This window comes from Tachysurus vachellii, chromosome 23, assembly GCF_030014155.1.
Source record: "Tachysurus vachellii isolate PV-2020 chromosome 23, HZAU_Pvac_v1, whole genome shotgun sequence".
Lineage (NCBI taxonomy): Eukaryota > Metazoa > Chordata > Actinopteri > Siluriformes > Bagridae > Tachysurus > Tachysurus vachellii.
Window position 1 is genome coordinate 5,838,487 of NC_083482.1, and position 14,867 is coordinate 5,853,353.

At 36.9% G+C, this 14,867-nt stretch overlaps 2 protein-coding genes across 3 annotated transcripts in view; both read left to right on the forward strand.

The window, feature by feature from the left end:
* Nucleotides 1-119, forward strand: part of fbxo3 (F-box protein 3) — a 13,189-nt gene extending 13,070 nt beyond the window's left edge. The window contains exon 11 of the mRNA XM_060859150.1: nt 1-119. This exon is cut by the window's left edge and continues 1,102 nt beyond it. The gene's annotated coding sequence lies outside the window, so the exon portion shown is untranslated.
* Nucleotides 1-8,906, forward strand: part of LOC132838524 (CD59 molecule (CD59 blood group)) — a 142,135-nt gene extending 133,229 nt beyond the window's left edge. Inside the window, exons 1-4 of one of the 2 annotated variants that reach the window (XM_060858882.1) lie at nt 2,096-2,215; nt 6,631-6,703; nt 7,527-7,631; nt 7,996-8,906. In XM_060858882.1, coding sequence (XP_060714865.1) covers nt 6,649-6,703; nt 7,527-7,631; nt 7,996-8,195 — 360 coding nt within the window. In that variant the 5' untranslated portion in view covers nt 2,096-2,215; nt 6,631-6,648 and the 3' untranslated portion in view covers nt 8,196-8,906. Of the gene's footprint in view, nt 1-2,095; nt 2,216-6,630; nt 6,704-7,526; nt 7,632-7,995 lie in introns of those variants that run through there. The other variant, XM_060858884.1, reaches the window with a different exon arrangement.
* Nucleotides 8,907-14,867: the final 5,961 nt, after the last annotated feature.

A 14,867-nucleotide genomic window follows, 5' to 3' on the forward strand; every position in this document is an offset into this window, starting at 1 on the left:
ATTTTTCTGCTTTTTGTTGTAAAATTCTGGAGTGCAATAGGGTTTTCAAGTTCAGTACACTCTTATTTGTAAATGTGTTTTTTATGTTTGGCTAAATAAACAGAAAACTATGAACATTATTTTTTTTGTCAATTTCCTTTGAACATTTATTTACAGTTTTATTTGATGGAGATATTTTTGGAGTTTTGGAGCATACACTGAAGCTTCAAAGCTCGTTTGTGCTCAAAACAGATCCAGGGCTCAGAAATTCTGCCCATTTTTTTTTCTCTGTTGGTGCCAGTGTGTATGCTGTAATGATGGTGAGATGAAGAGTGCTTTGTTTACCCGTTGTCAGATATTGCTTTGTGCTGTTGCTGTTTTTCAGCCTCAGTCTCCTCCCACTGACACTATTGCGTTAGGCTTGTACCAGCCAATCATTTCTCTGACTGCTGTGAAATAGACCATATGTCTGCATAGTTCTTGCACTCAAATGCAATTTTTTAAATTTACAAATGCATTTCATAACAAACTCAGTCTTGATGTTTCCTATTGTACTGGAGAAGGGGGCAATGGGCATATAGTGAATGGGATAAATAAGAAAGATAATTAAAAAGAAAAAGTCCACCCTGTTTGGAACATTGTTGTTTTTCTGTATATTTTGTAGACATCGGTGAAAGTTAGCAGCATTTCTTTGTGATGGAAACTGACCTGTATCTGCATGATCTGCCACATGATTAGCTGATTAAATTGAATCGGCACGTATACAGTGCACACTGTTCGGCAACATTCATCACTAGGTAGCCTGTTTTTCATAAACTCTAACATTTTTCAGTGACTTTAAGATTAGTCACTTGCTGACAAAGAAAGGGTTTAGCTAGCTACTGCTTGAGGAAATTTAGAAACAGATGACATGGGCTTTAACCTTCATGGTTGTATAACTAACTTAAGTAAATATTTCTACTTACTGAGGGTATCAAATTATCTGGGTGGAGAGATGTATATTTATATCCTCAGTACTGTTCTACAAACCTGTTCCTGGTGTCCTTATCCTGTATGTTCCCCACACATACTATTATTATTAGAGATATTATTAAAGACAGTAAAGTTATGATTAAGGTACGGCTTGATTATTAGAGGCAATGGGTAGTAATATATATTAGTAGGTTGTTTTCTAAGTGCTGCAGAGATATTCTTATTATTAATATTATTTTATTATTAATTTTTAAGTGTTTTAACTTTTTTCCTTGTTTTCCATACTCATCATTCGGACACGAGTGATGCCACAATTTAATTTAATTTATTTATATAGCACTTTTAACAATTCACGTTGTCTCAAAGCAGCTTTACATAAGTACAAACATTTTTAAGTTTAAAATTAAATTACTATTTATCCCTAATGAACAAGCCTGAGGTGACAGTGGCAAGGAAAAACTCCCTGAGAGGACATGAGGAAGAAACCTTGAGAGGAACCAGAACCAGAACCAGAACCTCATCCTCATTGGGGTGACACTGAACAGGAAATAGTGTAAATGTAAATAATGTGCTGTCTAGTCATTTGTGCTTATATTACAAAATAACACTGGTGTACGACTCGCTTTGGCTAGATCAATATTCTTTCTTCTAGCCTTTCTTCTAGCCTCACTTATGAACTTCCATGTGTTCAAGGTGGATATACCTGAGACATGACTTATCTCGGAGCTTAGCTTTTCCATAACAGTAGTAGTTAACTAGTAACAAAAAGTGTGTGTGTGTGTGTGTGTGTGGTGTGTGTGTGTGTGTGTGTGGTGTGTGTGTGTGTGTGGTGTGTGTGTGTGTGGTGTGGGTGTGTGTGTAAAAACTACATACAGTACCTTTAGAGCCAGTTACAGTAACATCAAGGATTTCTATGTTCGCAAGCAGATCTGTTGCCAGATTTCAGTACTATCGTGATTACAACCGCTTATTTCAATGTTATTCTATGATGTAACATATGTGATTCAAACCGTCTAAAAAAACATAAACTCAACCGTACTTCGTTAAATAGATGGTATATCGTTAAAAGGAATATAACTGACAGCGTTGTAGGATAAATAGAATGTGCTGTGAATAGAAGGGATTCAGACTGATCTGGCAACCCTATTTGTTGGGCGTGGCTATCTGGCAGTTACGGTAAGATCTGCTGATCACAAACACGAAGCTTTCAGACAGGAGAGAAAGCTGCGAATTATTTAGTTGTTCAAGAGCGATTTACAAACGGGTAAGTAAATGATTTTTTAATTCCAGTGAACAGAATTACAGTAATAACACAATTAAACTGTCGTGAAACGTTGTTTACTAGGAGACATTCACTCAGTCTGAGACACTACACTGTTTTACAGGGACACTGGTAATGTGTAGTGTTTTACGGGGACACTAGTCATGTGTAGTGTTTTACGGGGACACATAATGTGTAGTGGTTTACGGGGACACATAATGTGTAGTGGTTTACGGGGACACATAATGTGTAGTGGTTTACGGGGACACATAATGTGTAGTGGTTTACGGGGACACATAATGTGTAGTGGTTTACGGGGACACATAATGTGTAGTGGTTTACGGGGACACATAATGTGTAGTGGTTTGTGTAGTTCGGTTTTGTTGCTGATTGCAGACTGGTGAGAAACACAGAATGGTATGAAAACAAAACGAGTACAATGTGTCAATTCTGTATAAAGGATGAATATAAGCAGTGTTGACATGAGATATGTGACAATAAAGGATTCTGACAGATGGATGGATGGATAGATAGATAGATAGATAGATAGATAGATAGATAGATAGATACATGGATAGATAGATACATGGATGGATGGATGGATAGATAGATAAATAGATGGATGGTTGGATAGATAGATGGATAGATCTGGGTATAAGGAGTCTAAAGCAGGATTCCCCTCTTTAATAAATTAATCCTGGCTTTCAGTACACTCAGGCGTGGCTCCTTCTTCTTCTTGGCTGGAATGCACATTAACACATAAACTGTAACGTTAACTCCAACATTTCTGATATTTTATATTTAATATAATAAATTGTGATTTTTTTGTTTGTTTTTTGTTTTGTTTTGCTTCAGTGGAACATCATCCATGTTCTTAGTCTCCCTTCTTTGTTGTTTGTGTCAAATTTCTTTGATTTTAACATATTTGTTGACATCATGGATTAGAATCAGAATCAGAATCAGAAACAACTTTATAACTTTAACTTTATCCGCATACAAGGTATGCGGATAAAGTTAAATATTAACTTTAGCGGATAAAGTTAAATATAAAATTTGTTTGTGTCACACTCTTCCGGTGCTCAGAGGCAACGAGATGAGAATACAAAAAAATACATGTGTAAAAAAATACAAAAATTAATTGAAAAATAAATAAATTGTATGTAGAGTTGTGCTAACGATGGTAGTATAGAATAGAATGAAATGCAGGGATGTACGAGAATGGAGATGGTAACATTTAAATGTAAGGTTATTGTACATTGTTATTGCGTAATAAGGAACAGTTAACTGTTCATGAGGTAGATTTCCTGGGGGAAGAAACTGTTCTTGTGAGTGATTTTGCTGGTATTTTGGGCTCTATCTCACCAGCCAGATATTAAAAGTTCAAAATGTGGATGACTTGGATATAAGGGATCCTTTCAGCAGTCCGAACCATTCACTGTAGTCTTCTGTTGTCTGATTTTGTAGCTGAGCCAAACCAGACAGTTATTGATGTGCACAGAACAGACTCGATGACGGCTGAATAGAACTTTTTCAGCAGCTCCTGTGGCAGGTTAATGCAAGTAAATCTTTTGTTGGGCCTTTTTAACAGTGGTGTCAATGTGAGTGTTCCACTTTAGGTCCTGGGAGATGGTGGAGCCCAGGAACTTGAATACCTGCAACAGTGGGGAAGTGCACTGTGGTTTCCCCTGAAGTCCACTATTAGTCATTGATGAGGCCGATGACTATAGTATCGTCCGCAAACTTCAGCAGTCATTAGTGTACAATTTTGAATTTGCCCAGTCTCACTAGCTGCTGCCTATCTGTCAGAAAGCTGATGATCCACTGACCGATAGAGTTAGGAACAGATAGTTGGGTTAGTTTGGTCTGGAGAAGTGTTGTTGGAATGATGGTGTTAAAGGCCGAACTGAAATCTACAAACATAATTCTTGCATAAGTCCCCGGTTTATCCAGCTGTTGCAGGATGTAATGCAGTCCCAAGTTTACTGCATCATCCATGGACCTGTTTGTTTGCTTGATAAGCAAACTGCAAGGGGTCCAGTAAGGGTCCAGTGAAGTCTTTCAGATAAGGCAGAGCCAGTTTTTCGGACAGCTTCACGATGACAGACGTCAGCACCACATGTCTGTAGTAATTAAGTCCTGTCTTGGGTTTCTTGGTTTCTGGGTTTACTGGAGGTGTTAAAGGTTGTGTAAAGAGATAATCTGAATGGGTGTGGGGGGTTTTGAATCTACAATAAAACTCATTCAGATCTTCAGCAAGTTTTTATTGCCATAGTGCCTGGGATGGTGTCTTTTAGTTGTTGATGGCTTTCAAACCTTTCCAGACTGAAGCCTACAGAAGGCGTTAGAGGTGAACTGAACCTCCAACATTTTAGGGTAGCTCTTCTTAGCTGCTCTAATCTTCTCATACAGTGTGTTAAAATAATTAACCCAAACATCTGGTGCTTTAATTTTAACAAACTTCCAATTATAGATACTTATAGAAATTATAGAAAGTGGTAGCTTTTGAAAGGAACAGTGGCACACTCCATTTATCTGTAGTACTTCTCATGCACATTTATGGGCTGGTCTTTAAATTAAGATTCTTCCTCATCCTTCTCTCAATTAATGCAAAGCAGTAATCTGTACCTGAGAATTAGATGATGTAGAAGAAGTTGATATTGCTGTGGAACTTAAAACTCAAGGAGTAATGAAAAGAGAAGACGGAAATATAAAAACATGCATACATAATTACCTTTGATAAACCTCACCACCCAGAACGAATCATTATTGGATATATGGATATGTGTTCCTGTGGGCATATTTGTTCCCAACCCTTTGACATGCTTTATTCAAAAGAAAGTATAAAAGAATTTGAGAAGGGTCATGAAAAAGAAAGATGTCAGTAGTCAGCCAGTGACTACTGTCACACTCCCTATGTAGTTATGGACTGCCTTCTTCCAGTGGAACATTAATAGCTGATTTCAATTGTTGTTTTGCATTGAACTTGCAGTGTGTCTATGATCTCTTTATTATCTGTGATCTGTTTATTTTATATTTGATGAGGTTCTGAAATGAGAACTGTCTAGGGGATCTGCTGGATTGAGGATCCGCTGTGTTGATGTATTTACTGCTCCAATGTATATCAAACACACTGTAATCGCTCTCTGGATCATGTGGCGATTGTGTGTGGCTTGTAAATTACTATCCGAAAGGGTCTGACTATGTAGCATACAATTCCGTAATAACACAACAGTGCCACCAGAAGCACATCTGTTGTTGCCAAGCAAAGAAATTAAAAGGTGAAGTTTAGAAAAAAAAAAGGATGTTGATATGGAAACAGATGATTTGTTGTGTCAACCCCTAACGGGAAAGCCCCGAAGGTAGAAGAAGAAAAAAAGGAAGTATATGTTGATAAACAGGATTCTTTCAGATATATGGCTTATTTGTGATATGATCTGGTACTTGGTCAGTTCACTTTTTCTGCAAATTTATGCCAGTTTCACTTATGCCAATGTTCAGTATCTTTGAGGCATGTTTTACTTTTTTATTCATTTCAAGGTTCTTTTAATATTTTTTATTTTTTTTTTAAAGATAAACCTTATTTAGTATTATTTATTTATTTACATTTTTTTCTTTTCAAAATTAAGTTTCCTGCCATGAACAAAAGCCATGGTAACTTTTAATATGATAAAACAATTACTAAAAGTAGGTGAATAATATTTCTTAATTTTAAGTAATCTCGCTTAGATGTGTTTAATTAGCAAAGACATCATAAACATCCCGTCACCATTACTGTAGTTACCTTACCTTTTTTTTTGCATGTAGATTTTCTAGATAAAAAGGCACAACATTTACCAGATGATTTTATGTTGATGGTTTGGTGTTTATAATAAATGTGTGGTTTTTAGCAATTTGAGGTTGAAATGTTAGAGCTCTGTTTTAGCCACGATAGAGTATCATCAAGCAGGACATTTGTAGCCTCTACTAAATATACAGTGCAACCCTGTAGTAGGCAGATGAGAGTTGACTGCCTACAGAATCCAGAATAAAATTAATTGGGGGGAAAAAATGAGAAGGTTCAGCAAAAATTTCTAGGCTGCCTACATCTCAAAAACCAGACAAAAGCCCTGGAACCAGCTCAGAACATTCGGAAATTCTTTTTGTTGTTCTTTGTTTCTGAAACAAACAGAGTACAGTCATGCTGCTCTCCATAATCCCCCGTTCTCTTGCAGTCTTTTGCAAAATAGTTTACAGTACAAGTGGTTCTGAACATAAGAGACAAACTGAATACACTTACACGTAAACACGTGCACTTTCTCTTTCTGTTTTTATGTTGATTATTTCCAGTGAATTGACTGCTTGACAGCATATAAACACTGACTGCTATTATATTCATGAGTTCTGCAAAAATAAGTTGTGAAATTCTCTCTCACTTCCAGAAGAACAAAGATTCCAGGATGAAGGTTTCTGTGCAAGTGGGCATGGTGTTTGTTCTGGCCCTTATTGGCCTGGGTAAGTTCAGTATAAATGTGACTAACTCTCGTCCCTTGTAAACTCGGTATTAATAAAGAGTTTCTCCTAGTGACGTAATTCTAATAAAATTCTTAGAAATGTAGGTGATTCCCCTTATTCATAAAGCGCTCTTAAGGTCTCTTAAGGTGAAGAGGGAAAAGCAGTGTGTTGGATACAATATTTAATAATGCTTTGACATTACTGTGCTGTGTCGGCGATGTTTACATTTACATTAATTTATTACATGCAGATGTTAGAACATCTCTAATATGATCGGTCACAAACGTAATCCCTACACAATATAGTCTCAAATATCTTAACATAGAGACAAAGTCAAGGTTTATAATAGACCAGATTTTAGAAGCACTTTTTTTTTAATTGGATATACTTACATTCCTAAAGCCTGGGTTCATGTTCAACAGCCACGATTAGATAAACGTGTCATTTAAACAGTTTCAGTAACGGTTTGTCTCAATCTTTCATGGCAGTGAGGGGAAAAAAATGAAGACTTCTGCACTCGAGCAGGTGTTGATATCTTACAGCTTTGTAATCTTTTTGGACTTCATTTTAACTTTGTCATGTAGTTGACCAGGCTTTCGCTAAAATCCAACTTCAGTTCATTTTTAGTGCTGTGTATTTGTGCGTCACTGCTCATTGATAAAGACTTCAAAACACTTTTGTACATCTTTCAGGATAAGGGCGTCTACCAAATGCCATAAATGTGATATATGATATGTGATATATAAATCTTAGATCTGATGGAAATTTTATTCAGACTGAAACTAATGAGTAATCTTATTTTGTTTTTTTACTCTTATCTCAGGCTCTGCTATTAAGTGTTATGACTGTGTTGACTACACTGGAAGCTGCACTCAAACCCGTTCCTGCCCTGCCCAGGAGGATGGATGTCTGACACTGCAAGAGAGAAGTGTGTGACTGACACACACACACACACACACACACACACACACACACACACTTTAGTTACTAGTTTAACCATTACTTTTATGGAAAAGCTAAGCGTCAAGATAAGTCACGTCTCAGGTATATCCACCTTGAATACATGGACGTTCATAAGTGAGGCTAGAAGAAAGGCTAGAAGAAAGAATATTGTTCTGCCCAAAGCGAGTCGTACACCAGTGTTATTTTGTAATATAAGCCCGAGTGACTAAAGAAACGGGTTGTGAAACGTTTCCTGTGAAAATGTTTGTGCTTAAGCAGCATTGAAGATGTAATTTCTGAAATATGTACTTTACTTAATCATGTCCTCTTTCTCTCCCACTCTGCTCCAGATGGGAAGACATACCGGCAGTGTATCCGCTTTTCAGACTGTAAATCCGGCATTCTTGGTAGCATGTTTCCCAAGGTGGGCGCGTTCGACCACAGATGCTGCCACCAAGACCTGTGTAACGATGCTACTGTGAACACAGCCAGGACTTCAGTGATTACCTTGGTTCTTTCTCTGGCTCTGTTATGGTGGTGCATCATTTAATTGAATGTATTCAGATACTGCCTTCTGATGATTTGGATAACAATACTATTCCTGAGTGTTCTACTTTTAAGGGACTTAAAGACATTAAAAGAAATAAACAGACAAATGACAGATACTGCCTCTTGTGTCAGAATATTATAAAGCATTAGATTAATATTATTAATTTAATTATGACTTCACATTAATGGGATTTTAAAAGTAAGGTTTATAGTATCAGTTGATACATTTTCTCTGAGTATGTGAAATTGTAGGTTACATGATTTTTTTTATTCTCATATTGATGGCTACTCAAAAGTAGATTGAGCAAAACCAAAAGTCTTAATGGGTAATAATGTAGTTTAGCCCAATAAACAACATAACTTCATGATCCTGTTGAGAAACCACTGAAGCACTTGGAGACCACTGCGTCTCACAAATGCTTTCTTTAAATTCAGGGAACCTGATTGAAAATGTGCACTAACACTAGCTTCATAAAATGTAAATTTCTTTTTGAATGAATACAGTTTTAGTGTTTGTTACTAATGGTATTATAGGCAGTATTCTGTAGAGTATTGTAACTTGAGCGCTTCTTAACTTTGGGCTTTCAAACTTCAAGCAGAGGTTAAGTCTAACACTAATGCAGAGACTTTTTGTCGTGTCTCCCCCCCCCAAGTTATGTATACTAGTATTATTCAGTGTACATTAAATAAAGAAATCAGCTTTAAATTCAAACCCCTGTTTCTGTTGTTCTGCATTCTTTAATTTGTTTAAAAAACATTTTCCCCATATTTTTCTTTCCCCCATTTTTTACATGTATTTTCTTTTTGTCTTATTTGCCGGACTTGAAATGTAATTCCTCTATTAAACTCAGATCATAAAACTGGTGTTTTGACACATACATCAGATTTTTATTGCAGTGTTCACACTTCAAATTATCCACACACCAATCAGAACCTCAGGATGAATAAACGGGGTCACGTACATTTCTATTGTCTGAAATAAAGGATCCAAATTATAAAAGAAGAGCTGGAGGAGCTCGGAGAAGGGGAAGAAGACTGAGAGGAAAAGGAAGGGCACTGGTATCTAGTAAAAATTCATTGCAGGGCACAATCACACGTACTCACACACTACTGACAAATAAAGATACCAATCAGCCTACAACCAAAGTCTTTGGATTTGGGGAGATAACGCAGTACCTGGAGAACCTCAGAATCATGGGAAATACATGCAAACTCCACATAAACACGGGGTGGATATTATGGCTGTTTGGCATGTGTATAAATATACACAGATCGAACATTACAATAAAACCCCTGGCAGGTGAAACGTTTAATGATGATTATCTTATTACATTAGCACCTGTCAAGGGGTCTGATTTATTATATAACAGTCAGTTATTGAAGTTCATGTGTTAGAAGCATGAAATATGTACAAGCGTAAGGATTTGAGCAACTCTGACAAGAGTCAAATTGTGATGGCTAGATGACTGGGTTAGAGCCTTTCCAAAACATCTGGACTTGTGGTGTGTTCCCGGTTTGCAGTTCTAGTCCCTACCAAAAGTACAAAGAAGAATACCCACTAAACTGGCAAGAAGATCATAGCTGTCCAAAGGCTCACTGATGCGCGTGGGGAGAATAGGTTAGGCCGTCTGGTCCGGTCCTACAGATGAGCCACTGTAGTGTTTTGTTTTTTGTTTTTTTTTGTTTTTTTTATATCATCTGGATGTTCAGGAGTGTGTGTCATTTACCTGGGGTAGAGATGACATCAGGATGCATTGTGGGAAGAAGGCATGCTGACACAAGCAGCGTAATGTTCATGTGGATGTTACTTTGACATGTATGACCTACCTAACATTGTTGCAGACCAAGTTCACTAAAGTCCTGATACAGCAGGATGATGCTCCCTCTCACACTAGAAATATTGTTCAGGAATGGTTTGAGGAACATGATAAAGAGTTCAAAGGTGATGATTGGCTTCAGAAAATCAAACAGCTATGGGATGTGCTGGACAAACAGGTCTGATCCATTCCTAAACAATACTTGCAGTGTGACAGGGAGCATCATCCTACTGATTGAGGACAGTGCTATTACAGTATGGAATACTGTTACCCTTGCCTTCTTCTCATGGTGCATCCTGGTGCCATCTCTACTATGTTATGCAGCTTAATAAGAAATATCACTTCAATCACTTTTCAGAAAATTAAAAAAATTCTCTAATTTCTTTATATTTCTTTCTTTATTTTTTTATTTAGTTTATTTGATTTTATTTTTTACATATATTGCAATACTACTCTGGAAAATAAAACAGCCTGAAAACCAATAGTAACCAATATAGTACTGCTTTAAAAAAAAAAAAATAAATAAATAAAAACACACACATATATATATATATATATATATATATATATATATATATATATATATATATATATATATATATATATATATATATATATATATCACTTAAATGATGTGTTGATCAAGAATCACCCATAAAAGTGCTGGTTCATAGTGCTGTATTGTTTATGTTTTCTACAATTTTACAGTGAAAAAGCAAAAGCAGCACCTGCAAAAGAATGGAACCCCCAGGTTAATCAGACCTTTATTAGCCTGTTAAGGTCATGGTTTGTTCACAGTCATCGTTAGGAAAGGCCAGGTGATACACATTTCAAAGCTTTACATATCAAACATTTAAAACTCATACTCCTGTAACCTTGGCCCAACAATCAGCAGCTATGGGTTCCTCTAAGAAGTTGCCTAGCACTCTGAAAATTAAAATGATTGACACCCACAAAGCAGGAGATGGCTATAAGAAGATAGCAAAGTGTTATCAGGTACCGATTTCCTCAGTTCGGAATGTAATTAAGAAATGGTAGTTAACATTATCAGTGGAGGTCAAGATAAGGTCTGGACGACCAAGAAAAATATCAGAGAGAACTGCTTGTAGAATTGCTAGAAAAGCAAGTCAAACCCCTGGTAATGAGCAAAGGTACGTTTGGAGAACAAAGGCACAGTATTTCATGAAGAGAACACCAATACAACTGTTAAGCATGGGGTGGATCGGTCGTGCTTTGGAGTTGTATTAGAAGCAAAATTAACACAATTTGTAAAAAAGATGAAGTTGAAAAGAGGATGGCTTCTACAAATGAATAATGATCCTAAACAAACCTCAAAATCCATGATGGACTACCTCAAGAGACACAAGCTGAAGTTTTTGCTCACAGTCTCCTGACCTAAACATCACTGATAATCCATGAATAAACCTCAAAAGTACAGTGCATGCAAGACAGGAATCTCATAGAATTTTGTAAGAAACAATTGGAGGAAATCCCTCAAATAGGAACTGAAAGACTCTTGACTGGCTACAAAAAGCATTTACAAGCTGTGATACTTGTCAAAAGGGATGATTAGGTACTAACTATGCACAGTGCCCAAAGTAGTGACTCAGAACAGTACAGTGACTTAGAACAGTACAGTGACTCAGAACGGTATAGTGACTCAGAACAGTACAGTGTCTCAGAACGGTATAGTGACTCAGAACAGTACAGTGACTCAAAACAGTACAGTGACTCAGAACAGTATAGTGACTCAGAACAGTACAGTGACTCAGAACAGTACAGTGACTCAGAACGGTATAGTGACTCAGAACAGTACAGTGACTCAAAACAGTACAGTGACTCAGAACAGTACAGTGACTCAGAACAGTACAGTGACTCAGAACAATATAGTGACTCAGAACAGTACAGTGACTGTATTTTGACCAGAACCTAATAAACTACAGTAATTTTATGGGTTTTTTTAAAATGTTCCAATTGGTTTGCAAATTTTGAAGTCATCTGTGCATAAAATCTGAGAAATCTTGAATTTACCTTCAGATTTTTAAAGAAAAAATTAGATTTATAATATTGAATCTAAACGTCTATACACCAGTACTGGTTTAAAATCAGTGACAGATGCATCTGCTTTTTGCCTTGAAGTCACACTGGACACAAACTCAATCAAAAGCTCTGCATCTGTTGAAAATGAGACACAATGTTAACACAAGAAAGAAAGCTTCTCTCCAGGTGTCTGTACATCACAGAGGACATGGTGCCTTTTCACATTTGACATTTCACATGCATTTTAACATGCACTGGTCAGAGGAGACTGTGTGAGTCAGACCTTCAGGCTAGAATTGCAGCAAAGAAACAATTACTTTATAAGAACAACAAGCAGAAGTGTCTTAACTGGGACCAAGATACACAAGGAATGGACATTAGATCACTAGAAAACTGTCCATTGGTCTGATGAGTCCAAATTTGAGATTTTTGGTTTTAACTACTGTGTCTTTGTTTGACATAGAGAAGGTAAATGTACTGCTCATGAATGTGTGGTTCCACTGTGAAGCATGTAAGGAGATGGTGTGTGATCGAGTTGGGGTGCTTTGCTGGTGACCCTACTGGTGACTGGTGTCAAAATTAAGGGCACGCTTAACCAGTGTGGCTACTACAGCATTTTGCAGCAACATGTAATCCCATATTGTTTGTATTTAGCAGGTCTATAGTGGTCAATTGAGCAAGATCCTTAACCCTCCCTGCTCCGGGTGTGCTGTATCATAGCTGCCCCTGTGCTCTGACCCCAATGTCCTCAGTTAGGATATATGAAGAAAAGAATTCTACTTTGCTGAAATACATTTCAAATACATATGTGGTGATAATAAAGGCTTCTATGCCCTGATTTCATTCACTTGTTTTCAAACAGAACTATGACCCTAAACACACATCTAGGTTATGTAAGAGCTATCTGTCCAAGAAGGACAGTGATGGAGTGCTGCATCAGATTACGTGGCCTCCACAATGACCCGGTCTAAATCCAACTGAGATGGTTTGGGATAAGTTGGACTGGAGCGTGAAGGAATTCAATTCAATTTAATTTGATTTGTATTGCGCTTTTTACAGTTGGCATTGTCTCAAAGCAGCTGTACAGAACATAAACATTGAACAAAAGGTTATTATAAAGAATATAAAGATTAATATAATGAAAAAGTCAAGATTAATATTAGATATATTTAAATGTGTTTGTATTTATCCCCAATGAGCAAGTCTGAGGTGACTCAGGTGACTGCGGTGAGGAAAAAACTCCCTTAGATGGTAAAGGAAGAAACCTTGAGAGGAAACAGACTCAAAAAGGGAATCCAACCTCATATGGGTGACACTGGAGGGTGTGATTATAAATATACAGTCTGATAAATGTTGTATTGATGAGGAGATTGACAGACCACATGGAGTTGGCATCTCCTCTTTAGTATAGCAGAGAAAAGCAGCCAACGAGTCCTGAACACCTCTGGGAACTGCATCAGAAATGATGGAAAACCATTTCAGGTGACTACCTCATGAGGTTGACTGAGAGAATGCCAAGAGTGTGCAAAGCTGTCACCAAAGCAAAAGGCGGCTACTTTGAAGAATCCAAAATATAAAACATATTCTGGGTTATTTATGTTTTTGTTGACTACATAGTTCCATATTTATTCTCTCATTATTTCAATATCTTCAGTGTTAATTTACAATGTTGAAAACAATAAAAAGAAAGGATTAAATGAATAATTAAAGGGTTACACTTTGTATTAAAGGGTACTGTATGTACAGAGTAAAATGTAAATATTAAATAAAATGTTAACTGTAACAATCATCTATGTGCTCTATGAGTACATAGATTCTGTATAAGGTGTGTGTGTCTGTGTGTGTGTGTGTGTGTGTGTGTGTGTGTGTGTGCATGCATGTGTGTGTCTTCTTTAAACATTTGTAATGCATCACAGTGAAACCTTGTAAACAGCTCCACTGTTTACTCCCTTTCACATTAACCCTTCTCTAGGAACACACACACACACACACACACACACACACACACACACACACACACACACACACACACACACACACACACACACACACACATACACAGATTCATCTACACTTCTTTTGTTTCAGAAATCTAAGAATCAGTACAGTGTGTTTGACCCCAGCCAGACCACACAAGTGCAAACACATTTCCCAGTTGAATACTCTTTGGAATTTATTAGTTAAATAGCAGTATATGGCAAAGGGATGAAATGTTTGGGTTCAGAGGTTTACTGTATGTCAGGAAAAGAAATCTTAAATAATTTAAAAGGTAAAAAACCATAATGCTTAATTTGGCTTGCTTAAAACTCTAGTGAACATGACTAAAATTATTTTATTCTTTTGTCACAGTAAGTGTAGAGCCTTTCCTAACACTTGGCACAAAAAACGTCACTCCTCCTATCTGCATGTTTATGACAGTGAGAGGATCCCAAAGAACCCAGAAATAAGCCATGTGATCATTTCCATGTGAAAACACACCTATACAAACAGTAATCATCTCAAGCCTGAGACCAAACCCTTCATTTCCTGTATGTCTAGGTCATTTTACTGAAAGCAAAAGTGTTGAGAGAAAAATGTCTAGCAAAGATGATGTAATAGTTGTTAATGTAATTAAAAGTCATACAAAACTACTGGATATTACTGGATGTTTTGTGCTGCCATGTGATACAATATGAGCAGAAAAGATAAGCAGCAGTTCATGAAGATGTCTGGTTGGGTGTGAACAGGCTGGTGACCAAACTGGAGAGAGAAATAAGGGACCAAATTGAAAGTGAAAGTGAATTTTTCCTATTCTATACGATATGTTCGTAATGAAC